Here is a 15,008-nt window from a genome sequence, read left to right on the forward strand (position 1 = left end):
CGGAAGGATTACATTTGTGGCATTCACAGTTCTCAGAACAATTATGAGGAACTGAAGTATCCAATCCAACATAATAAATATTCCAAGAGCACAGCTCCTCCTATGTATCTGAAGGCAGCTGGTTAGGAATGGGAAGAAACAGCTACATTCTACATGTAATAGAAACTGAATGAATGCACATTTTCTGATCTAAAAACAATTGTAATCTGCCAGGGAAATAATACATCTTCTTGTGCTTGACAAGATGTAAAATCATTTGACTCCTCTCAGTTCTTTGATTCAGTTAATAGAAAATGTGAGGTGAGAATGTACCTTTGGAATGAATGTCTGTGACATGGATGGGTGCCAGAAGTGGAGCTTGTGCTTGAGAACAAAGAGGCAAATGCCATTCTCTGGATTCAACATCCACTGGTGTTTTGAGGCATCCATGTCAGTGGACTGGTGACTCTTCTCCAGATTTTAACCAAACTTTAAAAGCAGCCACCCAAGATGTTGAACCCTATCTCTACAATGGGTTTAGAACAATGTTTTGTTGTTGTTGTTGTTGTATGCCTTCAAGTCATTTCCGACTTATGGCGACCCATAGGTGAAATTATTACACAGTTTTCTTGGCAAATTTCTTCAGATGAATTCATCATTGCCTTTTCCTGAGGTGGGTTTATGTGGTCAAGCTGGGGTTCAAACCCTGGGTCCCGAGTCTTAGACCAATGCTCAAACTATTGCACCACACTGGATGGTACTTTAAAGTTTTGACTAAAATCCAGTGTGGATCCACTGTGGAATTACTGGCTCAGACCGGGTCATAACTTAATATTCAAACTGAAAGACTGCAGACTGAATTTGCAATAAACATATTGAAAAAGAGTGAGGGTTTGGAGGCCACTGACCCAAAGGTCTAGCATATGTGCGTAGCTGGCTTAGTCAACTAAACCACAGTTATTTGGCTCATGGCTGATTTTCCTGTCTTAGTGTGGTCTTAATTCAGTGTTAGTGGTAGACAGAATGTGACTGAGCTGCTTAAGCTAAACCCACAGCTCTTAATTAGTATTGCTGACTTCATTAAGTATGTGAGCGAGTTGTGGCAATTGGACGGAATAACAAATTAAGAAATTATCTTATTTGTACATTTCCAGAGCTAAAGGCATTTTTCCCCTCCAAAAGATGCCAACTATTTCACTAATAATTTGTGATGGTGAGTGTGCCTTAAAGTTGTTTCCGACTTATGGTGACCCTAAGGCAAACCTATCATGGGGTTTTCTTGGCAATATTTGTTCAGAGAAGGTTTGCCATTGCCTTCCCCTGAGACTGAACGCATGTGACTTCTCGAAGGTCACCCAGTGGGCTTTATGGCCAAACTAGGAATCTAATCCTGGTCTCCAGAATCTTAGACCAAATCAATCCTCCACATCACATTTTACTAACAAATGTTACATTTGTTACATGTAACAAAAAAGAAATCCTTTGTGGCCATCATCAGCCTGGCCACCACATGCCTGGGGGAACTGTCATACTCCAGGAGGTAGTGGGTTGGCTGGGTGCCAACTGTTACGAGAAGCCCAAAGTCTTCTATTTTGATATAAAATGTGGTGAGGTTTGCCCCACCATGACCGCAAATGTACCCTCGATGAAAAGGTAAAGAGACTACATAGGCAGCTTGGGAGTTGCGATAAGAGGAGATTCACCATCACATCTCAGGAAAGCTAGGTGATTTACAACAGGATGCCTGTCACTCAGAAAGAGCGCCTGATTTACACTCCCAATTTACACCTCACAGACCTCCATCTCGAGTGGCCATTCCTGCGCAGATTCGGACTCTTTGATGTAGGTCACCCAGTCTTTGCCCCAGGCTGGTTTGTCCTTATAAAAGATCCCCAATTTCCTTTGTTCCTTGGGTTAGTTTGGACTTCAGGTTGACTCCACATCACTCTGAATCCCACTAGTTCTGATCTGCCACTGCCACACTCCAAGCGCCCCAGGTCCCACTATCGGACTTCATCTTCAAGAAGCAACCACTTCAATGGTAATTATCAGTGTCAGTGAAGCCTCCTGATCCTGATTTCACCTCTTCATTTCCTAGCTCTTATGTGTGCGCGTGTGTGCGTATTTGATGTATTCCCTTTAATAAAGTACAATTGATTGAAGAGTCTTGCCTCTGCAAACCTTTATCCCAGCATCTCCGTAAACATTGGTAAGATCCCAGGGCTGCCTGTAACTCAGCCCACTGCTTGAGCTAAAATTAATATTCCCCAGGTTCATAGTTACACAACCCAGCAGCAATGAGACTGAGCTCTGTGAACCAAGTGATTCTCATGCCTCACAAGATTTTTGACTTCCAAAATATTGTGAAAGCCAGAATTTCCATCCATCAAGAGCTCTCATTCACCTTTTGATTGATGGGCCAGTGTTAGCCACACCTGACCTATAAGGATGGTAGCACTCTCCTCTCATCACAATCTCCTCTCTTCTGAATGGCCCTGCTTGAGTGGTGGCAGTCGCAAAGTGTGTGTTGTCAGTGCTGACCAGGCTCCCATATTTGTGGAATTCTGATCAACTTGGCACTAATCCCAAGGCACTGGTTAATAGGCCAAAATAAAGCTGTTTGGGTCACTTTGGAGGTATGCTGTTTAAATGATACACACATCTTAAAAGGCCATAAGCTGTGCCAAAGCTGCGTTCCAGTCCTTAGGACTGGCGTGTGGCTTTGGTGCAGCTTCTGGCCTCTTATGACGCATGCTTCATTTTAAACAGCACACCTCCAAAGTGACCTGAAGCAGCTTTATTCTGACCTGTCTGTACAGGCTCTCAGCTTAACAGGTTTACTTCTATACATGCTATTTAATAAATTAATTTTATTGTCTTAATTAATTTTATTGCCTTAATTTAGCATCCTGACAAATTAAATTAATGAATAAAATAAATTCAAACTATATCGAGACCATATTAAGATATTTATCAGATAAAGGTGCACTTTAAAATAAAATTGGCCATATAAAATTATATGGACAACCATCATTTTACTGATCAGTTAAACTCAAGAAATCCAGATCTTTGCCATAGACAAATAAAGATGTCTCAACAAAGGGGGAAAGACCAGAATAGATACTGGCAATAGTTTGGTAGGTGCAGAATCAAGGATGTTCCACAATGTCCAAACACCCAGAGCCAGAAAACATATTTTCACATCACGTGGAGTATCTAAGTAGCTGCTGGCGTGGTAGGGGTAAGAGTCAACATGCCTTGCTTGTTGACGTAGGACTGAGTTGTGAAGTCTATACTAAATGGAGTTTGGATCTCTGCTGAGCCATGAAAGCCTACTGGGCATCCTTGAGCAAGTCATACTCTCCCAGCCAAAAAGAAAGGCAACGACAAACCTTCTCTCAATATACCTTTTAAAACTCTACAATAGGGTCACCATAGCTTGGAGTCAACTTGAAGGCAATAAGAAAAGCAACAACAAGCTGGCAGTCCTGCCTTTTTACAAAATAAAATAAAGTGACCAACACAAATGCAGATTTGTTGGGATATGTTTTTTTTACTTTTGCTGTTTTTGCTTGTATTTTTTTTAATTGTACATGGCAGGTGGATTAAATTCATGGATATTATTTATAAATGTTCAGATCTACCTTGAAGGTCCAGTTTTCTGTGAATTCTGCAACAAAACATGATTCTAGAGTCTAAAATGTCCAATTTGCTTAGGTGACGTTTAAAATCAAAGAAACATGACATCAACCTCTTTATGAAAGAGAAGAACAGGACTTAGGGATAAAAATGGATCTGGTATAACTAGAAACATATTTTGTATAAATATGTTTTGTATAACAAGAAACATATTTTTCATCCAACATATGATCACCTTGTTATTTCTTGTATACATAATTTAAAGCAAAAGGAGTCTGACTTGTGCTATCTGTTGTTGCCCAGCAAAGAATTATAAGATAAACAGTAGTAAATAGTTAATTATGTTGTACAGATAAGGCCATTATATATATAGAACAACCCAATGCATTATTCAATAGAGTCTTTCTGCAGAGGAAAGTGCATAAAAGAAACAGGAAGAAAGGAAACTGACCATTCTTCAAACAGTCCTACAGTCCATAAGCAAATGTTCATTTCTCAGCTTAGATACTGATCAAGAAGCTGGAAAGTTTAGCTAATATGAAAGATACCAAAAATAGTTGCTCTCATTTTCCGTATTTGTCTCAAATTTTGAATGTAGGAATAATGGACAGATAGAAAGGAACTTGTCACATTTATTCCATCATTTCTATGTACAAGAACCTTGGAAAACACATGTAAAATTCCATATTTGACTTAACCAAAACAGAGGGACAGGGTGAGGTTAATGCTTAGAAGACCTGACTAGGATTCAAGAGGTCCAGATTCAAACCTCTACTCAGTTATGAAATCAATCACAATCTTTAAGCCTAGCTGATCTGACAGATTGTTGTAACAATAAAATGGAAAAATCCAAGTACTCCAGACCACATTCCTTATTTATGATTAATTAAAATATAAGGTCATCATAATCAATTCCTTGATCTTTATCGTCAGCAAACCCGGGACCTGTTTTCTGTAATTTATTGACTATGATTTACATAAAGAAAAAAAAGTGGGTGATCTGCAACTGCAGAGAAAGAAAACACTGCATATGCAAACTGGATTTGCATGGCTTCTTGCAGAGCTATGAAAACAGGCATGCTGCCTGCTTATACTGATAAAAGATAGATGTCTTCTTCCTGCATAACCATGAGGATTTTTTTCCTTCCCAGAGAGACAGCTGTGGCAATCTATTTGAGTGTAATAATAATAACAGTAATAAAAAGGGACGGGTAAGGCATCTTGCAACATCTTTATGACTAAGATTTTATTTTAGCACGTGTTCCATAGATTATAGTCCCTTGCTTCAGAAGCATTTATAAGCCTCATGAATACATCCATGCACAGCAATAAAGCTATAGGTGGTGCTGCAGGAAACCAGAAAGGCCATTTACTTCGACCTTCCACTGCAAGTTCTATCCATTTACCCAGCGTCTCTTTGCACTTTCCCTCAGTATGCCATAACAAGACCAGCAATTTGCAACACCAAAGGTGACCACATTTTACTATGATAGCCATGGAAAATAAAAAGTATATCCGCCTGATCAAATGGCCTTTTTAAAAAAAACTAAATGGCTTAGGTACAGGCTGACAGATCATATCTCCCCAAATGGGTCTGTCTCAGATAAGAGAGTCCCCCAATTGCCTGAGTACAGATGAGGCGGGATATAACATATTTATTTATTTATTTATTTATTTATTTATTATTAGAGGTCATTCTCCAAGTCTCATCACCTTTAGAGGCATGGCAAGTGGAGACGCAAGATAGGGCCTTTCAGTGGTTGTTCCTAGGCTCCGGAGGAGGCCAGAATGATGCTCTTTGCTGTCCTCCTGCTTGCAGGCAAACACATTTTAATTCTGATTTAGTTGTAGAACAGAAGGTTTCTAAAGAAAGGGCTTTTAGGAGGATGCGACCTTGTTTCAATGCTACTTTATGAAACTGCTTTTTTATTATTTTTAATTGTACAGTATGTTTAAAATTGGTTTAATATCGTGACTAATTCTGTTTAATGGACCTTTTTCGGTGCTGAATTTGAGGAACACAAGATAAACTCAGTTGTGTGTTTTAGCTATATTGGGTTTGTTTTAAACTGTAAAGCACCCTGAGTGCTAATTTTGGAAAAAGAAAGGTAACTAATAAATAAAGATGATGATGATAATGATAATGGAGGAATATCGTAGCAACCCTGTGGGAGAAAGCAAATACTGGGGTGTCCTCAGCCTGTGCACAGCATGGTTTGGTCTGTGGCCATTTTTAAAAGACATTGATCTGCTGTATGTTCTTGATACAACAAGTAAAAGCTAAACATCCTCCAATGTTAATGAGCTCCTGGGAGAGAGTACTTGAAAGTTGACTAGTTGAATATACAAACTTCACACTGGATAAGAAAAAAATGTAAAGGTGTGGATGCAAATATATGCTTGTGATGAAGTCCTCTCCCTCAATATTAGACCATTTTAAATGTATTTTTGGGTGCTGAATTTGAAAAACAAAATAAAAATGTTGTACCACACTCAGTTCTTTCACAAAGTAGTTATTTTTATAAATTCAGGTGTTATTCAGCTGTGATTAAGTGTGAACACTGATGTACCAGTGCAGGGTTTTTTTAGTGCTTTTCAATGGATTTTCATGTTTCATTTCAATGAATTAAAGTCTTTTGAAAGTCTATTCGACTATTCTACATTAACTCTTTGCAGGATAATCCTTTACAGGATCATTTCATTCCATCACATATTACAACACAAAAATGTCAAAACAAGTTGGGGGGGGGGAACCTGCATGAGATGGAGCAAATGTGAGAGGTCTTTTTTGGAATTAGAAAGCCAAATTTCTCTAAAGCCAGCATACATTTTTAAAAAACATTCTTATATCTCTCATGTTTGCAGGCCTGTATTATCAGTGTTTCTGAGCTCTGGAAAATACATGGCACATTTTCCTCAGTATTTATTTTCTTGTAGATAGGCTTCAGGAAGTCACCAAGTACATACATTCAAACCCCAAAAGGCTAAAGGAAAAAAAAACACTGAAGGATTACGAAGGGCCAGGTCTGAGAAGCAGCAGAGGCATTTTAAAAAAAGTAGTACTTTGCCTGTATAAAAATGCCACTGATCTTTTGGGAAGTAGTGAACTGGCTCAATGCATCAGAGAAGTCAAGCATGCTGCCCTTTTGTACAGTGCAGCAGGGGTTGAACTATGGAAATACATTATGTGCGTGTTCAGGAGAACCCACATAGTTTCACATGCTCTGAGTCGTCAGTACATTGTTCTCTTCTATACACAAGAATGTTTGGAAGTAATGTATTTAAAACATGAGAAACAGGCTGCCTGTCAAGTATATTGGTGCTAGGTGCATCGTGAGTGTGAAATGGCCCCATGCCTCCACAGGAAGCAACTATATTTCCTTGCCCAAGCTTGACACCTGAAAGAAAGGAAGGCTTCATAACTAGGGGGAGGCAGGTTGTTTGGCCAGCTATTAACAATGGACATTATCAGACAAGGGAAACTGGAAGTATAATCCAATGGCAATCTGAATGCAATCATGGGGTTTAACATTATTGTGTGATAGACTACTACATGCAATTTCAGGCAATGGGAACTTAGTCTGAACGCAATCATGGGGTTTCACGTTATTGCGTGAGAGGTGATCACACACAATTTCGGGGAATGGCAAGCTATTTTCGGGCAATGGGAAGTCAGTTCGAACGCAATTCGAATTCACGTAAATTCGCTGAACTAGCGAATTCACATGAATGCATTCTGGCCCCACTTTCTTTTCATTCAAAATTAAGAGAAATTACTCCCATATGATAAACTCCTATGAAGTTTATCACATGGAGAGTGAATTGGTAAAATCCTGTGCAGAAACAGGAGTGATAGGGAAATAAAGTAAAAGTAAACCAAATGGAAAGATGCTTTGTACTTTTGCAATTTAGTGAAAGTAAAAAAGGAGCTGGTTTCAACTACTATGCGTTTGGGTATTTTTGAGTTATTTCTCTTTCACGCAAACGTCGTCTGAAAAACATCCCACAAATGCGGGTTGAATTCAGTTTAAATTTAGTTTCTGCACGGAATTCGTCCCGTATGATGAACTCCTATGATAGCGAATTGCCATCAGGGACTTTTGAAGTATACAGTGGCCCCTCCACATTCGCTGAGGTTAGGGTGAAGGACCTCCATGAATGTGGGAAAACTGCAAATAAAAAAACACAATGAGAACACCTTTCTAGGAATCTCCAAGTCCTCCAGTGCAACTGTATGGTCAACATCTGCCAGAAGGTGATTGTAAAATCATGCTGGATAACCTACTACAAATGCCTAGAGATGCGTTTTCTCTAGCAACTTCTAGGTTCTCCAGCACAACTCTATGGTCAGCTTCCAGCAGAAGCATACATAGAGATTCTTAGAGAGAACATATTAATCAAAACCACAAGTAATCAAATCTGCAAACGTCAAAGCCACATATATGGAGGACCAACTGTACTCCCATTTGCTTAAAGTAAAACCCAGCAGAATACAGTTTCACTTTGCTGGATTTTGGACTTCTAGAGAAGCCATGAGACAGAAGGTGCTCCTTGCCCAGGGGGTTCAGGGCATTATTTGGGTTGGCCTTGTCTGCAGAGATGTGCTGCCCAAAAAGGTTAAGCAGGAGAGGAGACAGGAGATTCCTCTTAGCTACACATTTCCCCAATTGTCCCAGGAAGCAGGCCAGCCAGAGAGAAAGAAAGAAGGATGGAGGGAGGAGATGCTGCCTTCTTTATCTCAAATGCAAGGACTAGGCTGCTGCTGTTTCTTATTGCTCACCTGTGTTTCCTCCCGCTCTCCTTGCCCATCCTTTTTTCTTTCTACCTCGTTGTTTGGGCCAAAAAACAGAAAGGAACGGTACCTTGTAGCACTTTTGAGACTCAGAGAAAGAAGTTGGTAGCATAAGCTTTTGTAGATGCATCTGGTAAGGCAGACTGAATGATGAAAATTCATGCTACAAACTTCTTCAGTCACAGAGGTGCTACGAGGTCCTTTCATTTTGTTGAATTGTATGAGATCGCTGATGTCACTGTTGATGTATTGTATTGCTATAGCATGTGACATGTAGCTTGTATGTTGTGAACTGCTTTGATCTGAAGGAAAAGTGGTATACAAATAAAAATATTATTATTATTATTATTATTATTATTCATATATGGATACAGACTAACACAGCTATGCCTTTGAAAATTGCTAGACAAGGGAAAATTGGACTTATCCACCCACAGGGTGGGATTATGATACTTTTAAGACTATGTGATTGGCCTTTTATTAAGTACATGGAACAGGGTCAGAGAGTTTCACCTGTGTTGTTGTTGTGTGCTTTCATTGCTTTTGATTTATGGGAACCCTAACACATGGAGTTTTCTTGGCAAGATTTGTTTAGAGGGGGTTTGCTTTTGCCTTTCTCTGTGGCTGAGAGAGTGTGACATGTCCAGGTCTCCCAGTGGGTTTCCATGGCTGAGAAGGGACAACTCCATATTCCATAGTGATTTATGGACAGAATCACTATCCACAAAAAAAAATGATAAGATCCACATTTTAATTTTTAAAACCCAACTATTGATGTAACCGAGGCAGATATTTTATTTCTGTAATACAGTAGTTAATTGTTAGAATGGTGTTAATCTGATTTAAGAAAAAAGGTTTTAAAAAACCCAATAAAAATAAAAAATAGAGGCAGCAAGCAGGGGCAAAAAGGTAAGAAAAGGTAGCTGTTCCTTGCAGAACATAGTTCACCAGCTTCACTTGTTCAATGAGTAATAGTCTCAAAGGCTAGACAAGTGGTACCATGAACCGTGGAAGTGTAGCCGAGAAAGTGAGGAGCAGTTGAGTTGCCCGCCTCAGTCCTTTCCACTGGACATGGGGGGGGGAGGGCACCACAAAATGTAGGACATTAAAGAAAAATGTAGGGCACGAGCAAAGAAAACTGAACAACACTCAAATACAGTGGGCCCTCACTGGGGTTAGGGACACAGAACCACTGTGAAAGTGGGAAAACTTCTCTCTAGGAAACTCTAGGTTCTCCAGGGCAATTCTGTAGTCAAGAACTTCCAAAAGATGACCATGAAGCCTACAAATGCCCAGAGAGGACCTACAAACGCCTAGAGAAGTGTTCTTTCTAGGAATCTCTAGGTCCTCCAGCATGACTTCTGAGAGTTGACCACAGAGTCACGCTGGAGGACCAAGGGATTCCTAGAGAGAACATAGCACCCAAATCCGTGAATAATTAAATCTGCAAAAGTCAAAGCCAATGCTCCAAATGGAATTTTGGTATTCCGCCTGGACGGAAGATTGAAATGTAGGACAGGTCATGTAAAAGGCATGCCAAGGTGGCAGCTTCTGTTCAGTCCCAGGTGGTGCCCAAGGTGGGCAAGTAGACATCCCTTCTCTCTGGTTCCAGTGACATCGCAGTCCTTCCCAACTAGCCTCTGAGGAGGAAGGGGCACGGTTACCAGAGTGAAAACTGAAGAGGGCTCCTGTACTTTGAAGAGGATGACCAGGTGTCCTTCTTTTCCTGGACCTGCCCTCCATTTCTGCCTTCTGTCAAGGAGGAATTCCCAAAACATCCTCCGTTTTGCATTAAAATGTACACTTGTACCTCCACATTTGTGGCTTTGACGTCTGTAGATTTGATTCATGGATTTTATTAATATGTTCTCTCTAGGAATATCTAGGTCCTCTACTGCAACTCTATGGTCAACTTTAACCAAAAGTCACACTGAAGGACCTAGAGATCCCTAGAGAGAACACTCCACTAGGCATTTGTAGCTCCTCCGGTGCAATTCTTTGGTCAACATCTGGCAGATGTTGACCACTGAGTTGCACTGGAGGACCTAGAGATTCCTAGGGAGGTGTGCTCTCAGGTAAAAACATAGGGTTTTTGGTATTTGTGTTTTTTCCACATTCACGGGGGTCCTATGCCCCTAACCCCAGCGAATGTGGAGGGACGAGTGTATTTAGTTTCGAATGGGAACAACAATAAAACAAAAGAAAATCACACAAAAAGAAAAAAAAGCAACACAAAAACAAAGAGCCAAGTATAAATCGTTGGAAATAAATAGCAGATAAAACACTACAGTAACAAAACAACATCCACTTATACCCACCCACACATACGCAAACTATCAAATTACATTAAACACATCCCACTGCAACCGTCTCACTCATCAATGATGGCACTGAAATTCATTCCTCCATTTTGAGCATGACTAAGAAGCATGAGTTTACATTTCTGTGAGCGTTTTCAGCTTCCATTTGGTTGTGCCCTCCATTTTGTCTTGAATGTCCTCCATTTCATGGTGCCTTGTCCTCCTTAGCAGTGAGGACCCATCTGGTCTCCCTGACTATGAATGAGTCTGTAGAAGAGGGAGTTTTGGTAGCAAGTGCAGGTATTGCTTATTACTTGGTTGCGGCATCTGCTGAAATTCATTCTTCTACACAACCATCACAGGAAGAGAGCCATCTCCAGTTTCCAAACTGGTAACCCAATGTCCAGTATCCCCTCCCCAAACACTGATCCCTGGCTGCCTCCAAGGATTAACCCAATGCAGGTAAATAAACTGAGGAAACACAAAGGATGTCCAACAACACTGAGGGAAACAAACAAACAAACAAACAAACAAACAAAAAGTAGCACTGCATTTTCCGGTGTGTAGTGGTTTGAGCGTTGGACTACGACTCTGGAGATCAGGATTTGATTCCTAACTGGAGCATAAAAACCCACTGGGTGGTGAACTTTGACAAGTCACACTCTCTCAGCCTCAGGGGAAGACAATGGCAAACCTCCTCTGAACAAATCTTGCCAACGAAAACCCCAAGACAGGTTCACCTTAGGGTCTCCATAGGTTGAGAAAGATTTGAAGGCACCCAACAAGAATCACAAAATGGAGGACGTGACCCTAGAAAACCTATTAAAAAAACCAATGCTACTGTATAGTCTGTAGAATCAGTCTACAGAGAGCTCTTGTAGCCCCTTTGAGACTCACTGGAAGAAAAAAGTTGGCAGCAGGAGCTTTCCTAGACTTACCTCTACTTCCTCAGATACATTTGATGGAGTGGAAAGCCAGGGACAGACCTCTATCTATGCCATTAGCATGTGGGTTTTGCATTTGAATTGATAATCTTACACACTAATGGCTTATCTAGGTCTGCCACTAGCTTTCCATCCACCAAAAGCATCTGAGGAAGTAGACGGCTACATCTCTGAATAATAATAATAATAATAATAATAATAATAATAATATGCATCTGAACAAGTAGACCGAAGAATATCAAAGCTCGTGCTGGGGCTACAAGTACAGACTGATTCTACAGACTAATATGACTATAAATAATAATAATAATAATAATAATAATAATAATATGCATCTGATGAAGTAGACTGAAGTCTACAAAATCTCCTTCTGCCCACTTCTTCCTTCCAGTGAGTCTCAAAGATGCTGCAAGATCTCTCTACAGACTGATTCCACAAACTAACAGGGCTATATCTTTAAATAATAATAATAATAATAATAATAATAATAATAATAATAATAATAATATGCATCCGAGGAAGTAGACTCAAGTCTACAAAATCTCCTTCTGCCCACTTCTTTATTTCAGTGAGTCTCAAAGGGGCTGCAAGATCTCTCTATATACTGATTCCACAGACTAACATGGCTATATCTTTGAAATAATAATAATAATAATAATAATAATAATAATAATAATAATAATAATAATAATAATAATGTGCATCTGAGGAAGTAGATTGAAGCCTAGGAAAGCTCATGCTGCCCTCTTCTTTCTTTCAGTGAGTCTCAAAAGTGCTACAAGATCTCTCTACATACTAAAAAACAACCACTCATAGAAATATAAATTCATGCTCCATTGCCATGCTCCAAAGGGAGGACACTTGACAAAATGGAGGACGTGCCCAAAATAAACTTTAAAAAAACCACCACCCACTCATATAGCAATATTAAATCGGTGCTTCGTTGCTATGCTGGGGATGGAGGACAAAATGGAGGACGCGACCCAATCAAGGCTGAGAACATTCATAATAGGAATATGAAATGGGTGCTTCCTGGTCCTGCTAGGAACCAAAGGGAGGAACCCAAACAAAACAGGCTCAAAGAAGCTGCTGCAAATGTGAATCCATGCTTTGGAGTGATGCTCTAAAACTGGAGGGCATTTTTTAAAAAGGGGGGATCCTTCCTATGGTCCAAGAGAGAGAAATGGAGGACAGGTCCTGGCATACAAAGGAGGAGGAGGACCAAGTCTGGTCCCCCTGTAACTCCATGGGCTCCTTAGGGATGCTCCAAATGGAGCAGAAGGGGGGCAATGCAGGAGGTGTAGGGCAGCCCTTGGGGACAGAGAGGGGGGATCATTGCCTGCCTTCCTGGGAATCCCTCCCCTCCATGTCAGACTCACCGAGGCTGAGCCACCAGAAGCGCCGGAGGAGGAGAGCCATGCCTCTCCCTCCCTGGGACTCCTCCGCAGCTCCAGCCAGAGCCAGCCCAGGCAAAGGAGACTGGAGGAGGCTGCTGCAGCTGAGCAAACAGAGAGAGCCTCCTTCCTAGGCTGGGCTTTGGGGGAAGGAGGGGAGAAGGAGGGTCCGCATGGATGAAGCCACCTCCCTCTCCTGATCCTTTCCCAGGACAGCTCCTCCATCCCAGACTGTTCCTGTCCAGGAGGGATTCCCACATGCCCTCCCTTTGGAGCATACCCCCAAGAAGCAGCCCCTCCTCCAAGAAGGACAAAGGCACCGAAAAATGGAGGACATCCTAGGCAAAATGGAAGGACCACCACTTGTCACCCTGTGCTCAATGGTACCCTTAGTGATGCTCCAAATGGAGGACCATTTGGAATCTCTCCTAGGCAGAAGGTTGAAATGTAGGGCATGTCCTGCAGAGGACCTTTTGGAACCCCCTCCTGGACAGGAAGCTAAAATGGAGGACATGTCCTGGAAAAGGAGGACCACCACCTCTGGTCACCCTGTGCAGAAGCAACCTGGGCTCAGTAGAAAAGCAAGGCAGAAGCAAACTCCAAACTCAGGCTGCTCTTCTTCTCAAGTCCTCCAGGAATGAGTAAGCTTTCAAGCGCTGCAGGGCTCTTAGACTAAACATGAAGCGGAAGAAAGCGGCATGGGAGGGAAACAAGTTGGTCCAGAATCAAATTATCACCTAGAAAATGATCCCGAAGTAGGAGAAGATCTATTTATTCACTTTTTAATAGAACCATATTATGTATCATGCCCTGTATCACAAGATAGCATAGTGTACAAGAAGTGGGGTCTCTAGCATTGGCATCAATGGTGCAATAACTCATGGTGTCACCCCCCCACCCACATTGGCATCCTCCCAGACCACACTATACAGTAATGTTCGATAATGTTTTGTACTAGGATTACTCATTAATCGTCACACCAGTATACCACTGGATGTAGTTCGTGATAACAGTTGTGACATAAACAACTAGCAAAATTAAAATAATACCTTTAAGTTACAATGTCATACATGCAACCTAAATGTTTTTACATGTACGTGGCTTCATGTGGTTAGAGTGAAAACTGGGTAAGATGCAATGTTTTTAAAGAAAATTTAAAAGAACTAGAAATGTAATTTTAAAAAAAGAATTAAAATTTAATTTTAAATTTTAATATTACTTTAAAAAAATAAACAAAACTGGGGCCTCTCCTTTCTCTTCTCATGGATCCTTGCCCCACTCACACCATCTCTTTCAGTGGTTTAAAGGGATGCAGATAAACCCCAGAACCCGCTTCTGCCAAAAGGCAGGTGTTTAGGATGTAGGGGTATCACCTAGTGCTGGCTGCACCCCCCTAGTGACACCCCTGAGAACAGTGATCATGTAACACTGATATAACTTGTATTGTCAGGGTTAATTTTTTTTCTTCTGGTTGCACACTCCACTTTTCACCTTTTGAAAAAGCTACTCCGGGGCATCTCTAGTCTAACCGTCATTGCATCATGTTTCCATTGTGATGTTGTCAACACATTCCATGCTTTCATTTTGGATCTTGGGCTGCTTGCTTTTTACTTATTACCATGAATTTGGTTTTCTTATTGATTTTTTTTAGACCATGGGTTTTACTTCGGGAAATGAAACTATCAATCTCAGAAAATACATTGGTGGCTTGTTGAATGCCTGTCAGGGTAGGAAATATGGCCCTCCAATTGTTCTTGAACTGCAACTCCCAGTGTTTTTCACTATTGGCTATGCTGGTTAAGGTTCTAGGACCTAGAGTTCAACATCTGGAAGACTGTACAATACCCTCCATAGGTTATAAGCTGAAAGCTCTTCTTACTGAGCTTCCAAGAATCCTGCAGACCCTACACTAGACTGGGTCAGCTTGTTATCCCCTATATTCTGCTAGAGTATACTGAAG

At 40.9% G+C, this 15,008-nt stretch overlaps 1 protein-coding gene across 1 annotated transcript in view; it reads right to left on the reverse strand.

The window, feature by feature from the left end:
• Positions 1-13,183, reverse strand: part of RAMP1 (receptor activity modifying protein 1) — a 62,205-nt gene extending 49,022 nt beyond the window's left edge. Inside the window, exon 1 of the mRNA XM_042466977.1 lies at positions 13,034-13,183. Within this exon, the coding sequence (XP_042322911.1) occupies positions 13,034-13,073 (40 nt within the window). The 5' untranslated portion in view covers positions 13,074-13,183. The remainder of the gene's footprint in view (positions 1-13,033) is intronic.
• Positions 13,184-15,008: the final 1,825 nt, after the last annotated feature.

Source organism: Sceloporus undulatus, chromosome 1 (assembly GCF_019175285.1).
Source record: "Sceloporus undulatus isolate JIND9_A2432 ecotype Alabama chromosome 1, SceUnd_v1.1, whole genome shotgun sequence".
Lineage (NCBI taxonomy): Eukaryota > Metazoa > Chordata > Lepidosauria > Squamata > Phrynosomatidae > Sceloporus > Sceloporus undulatus.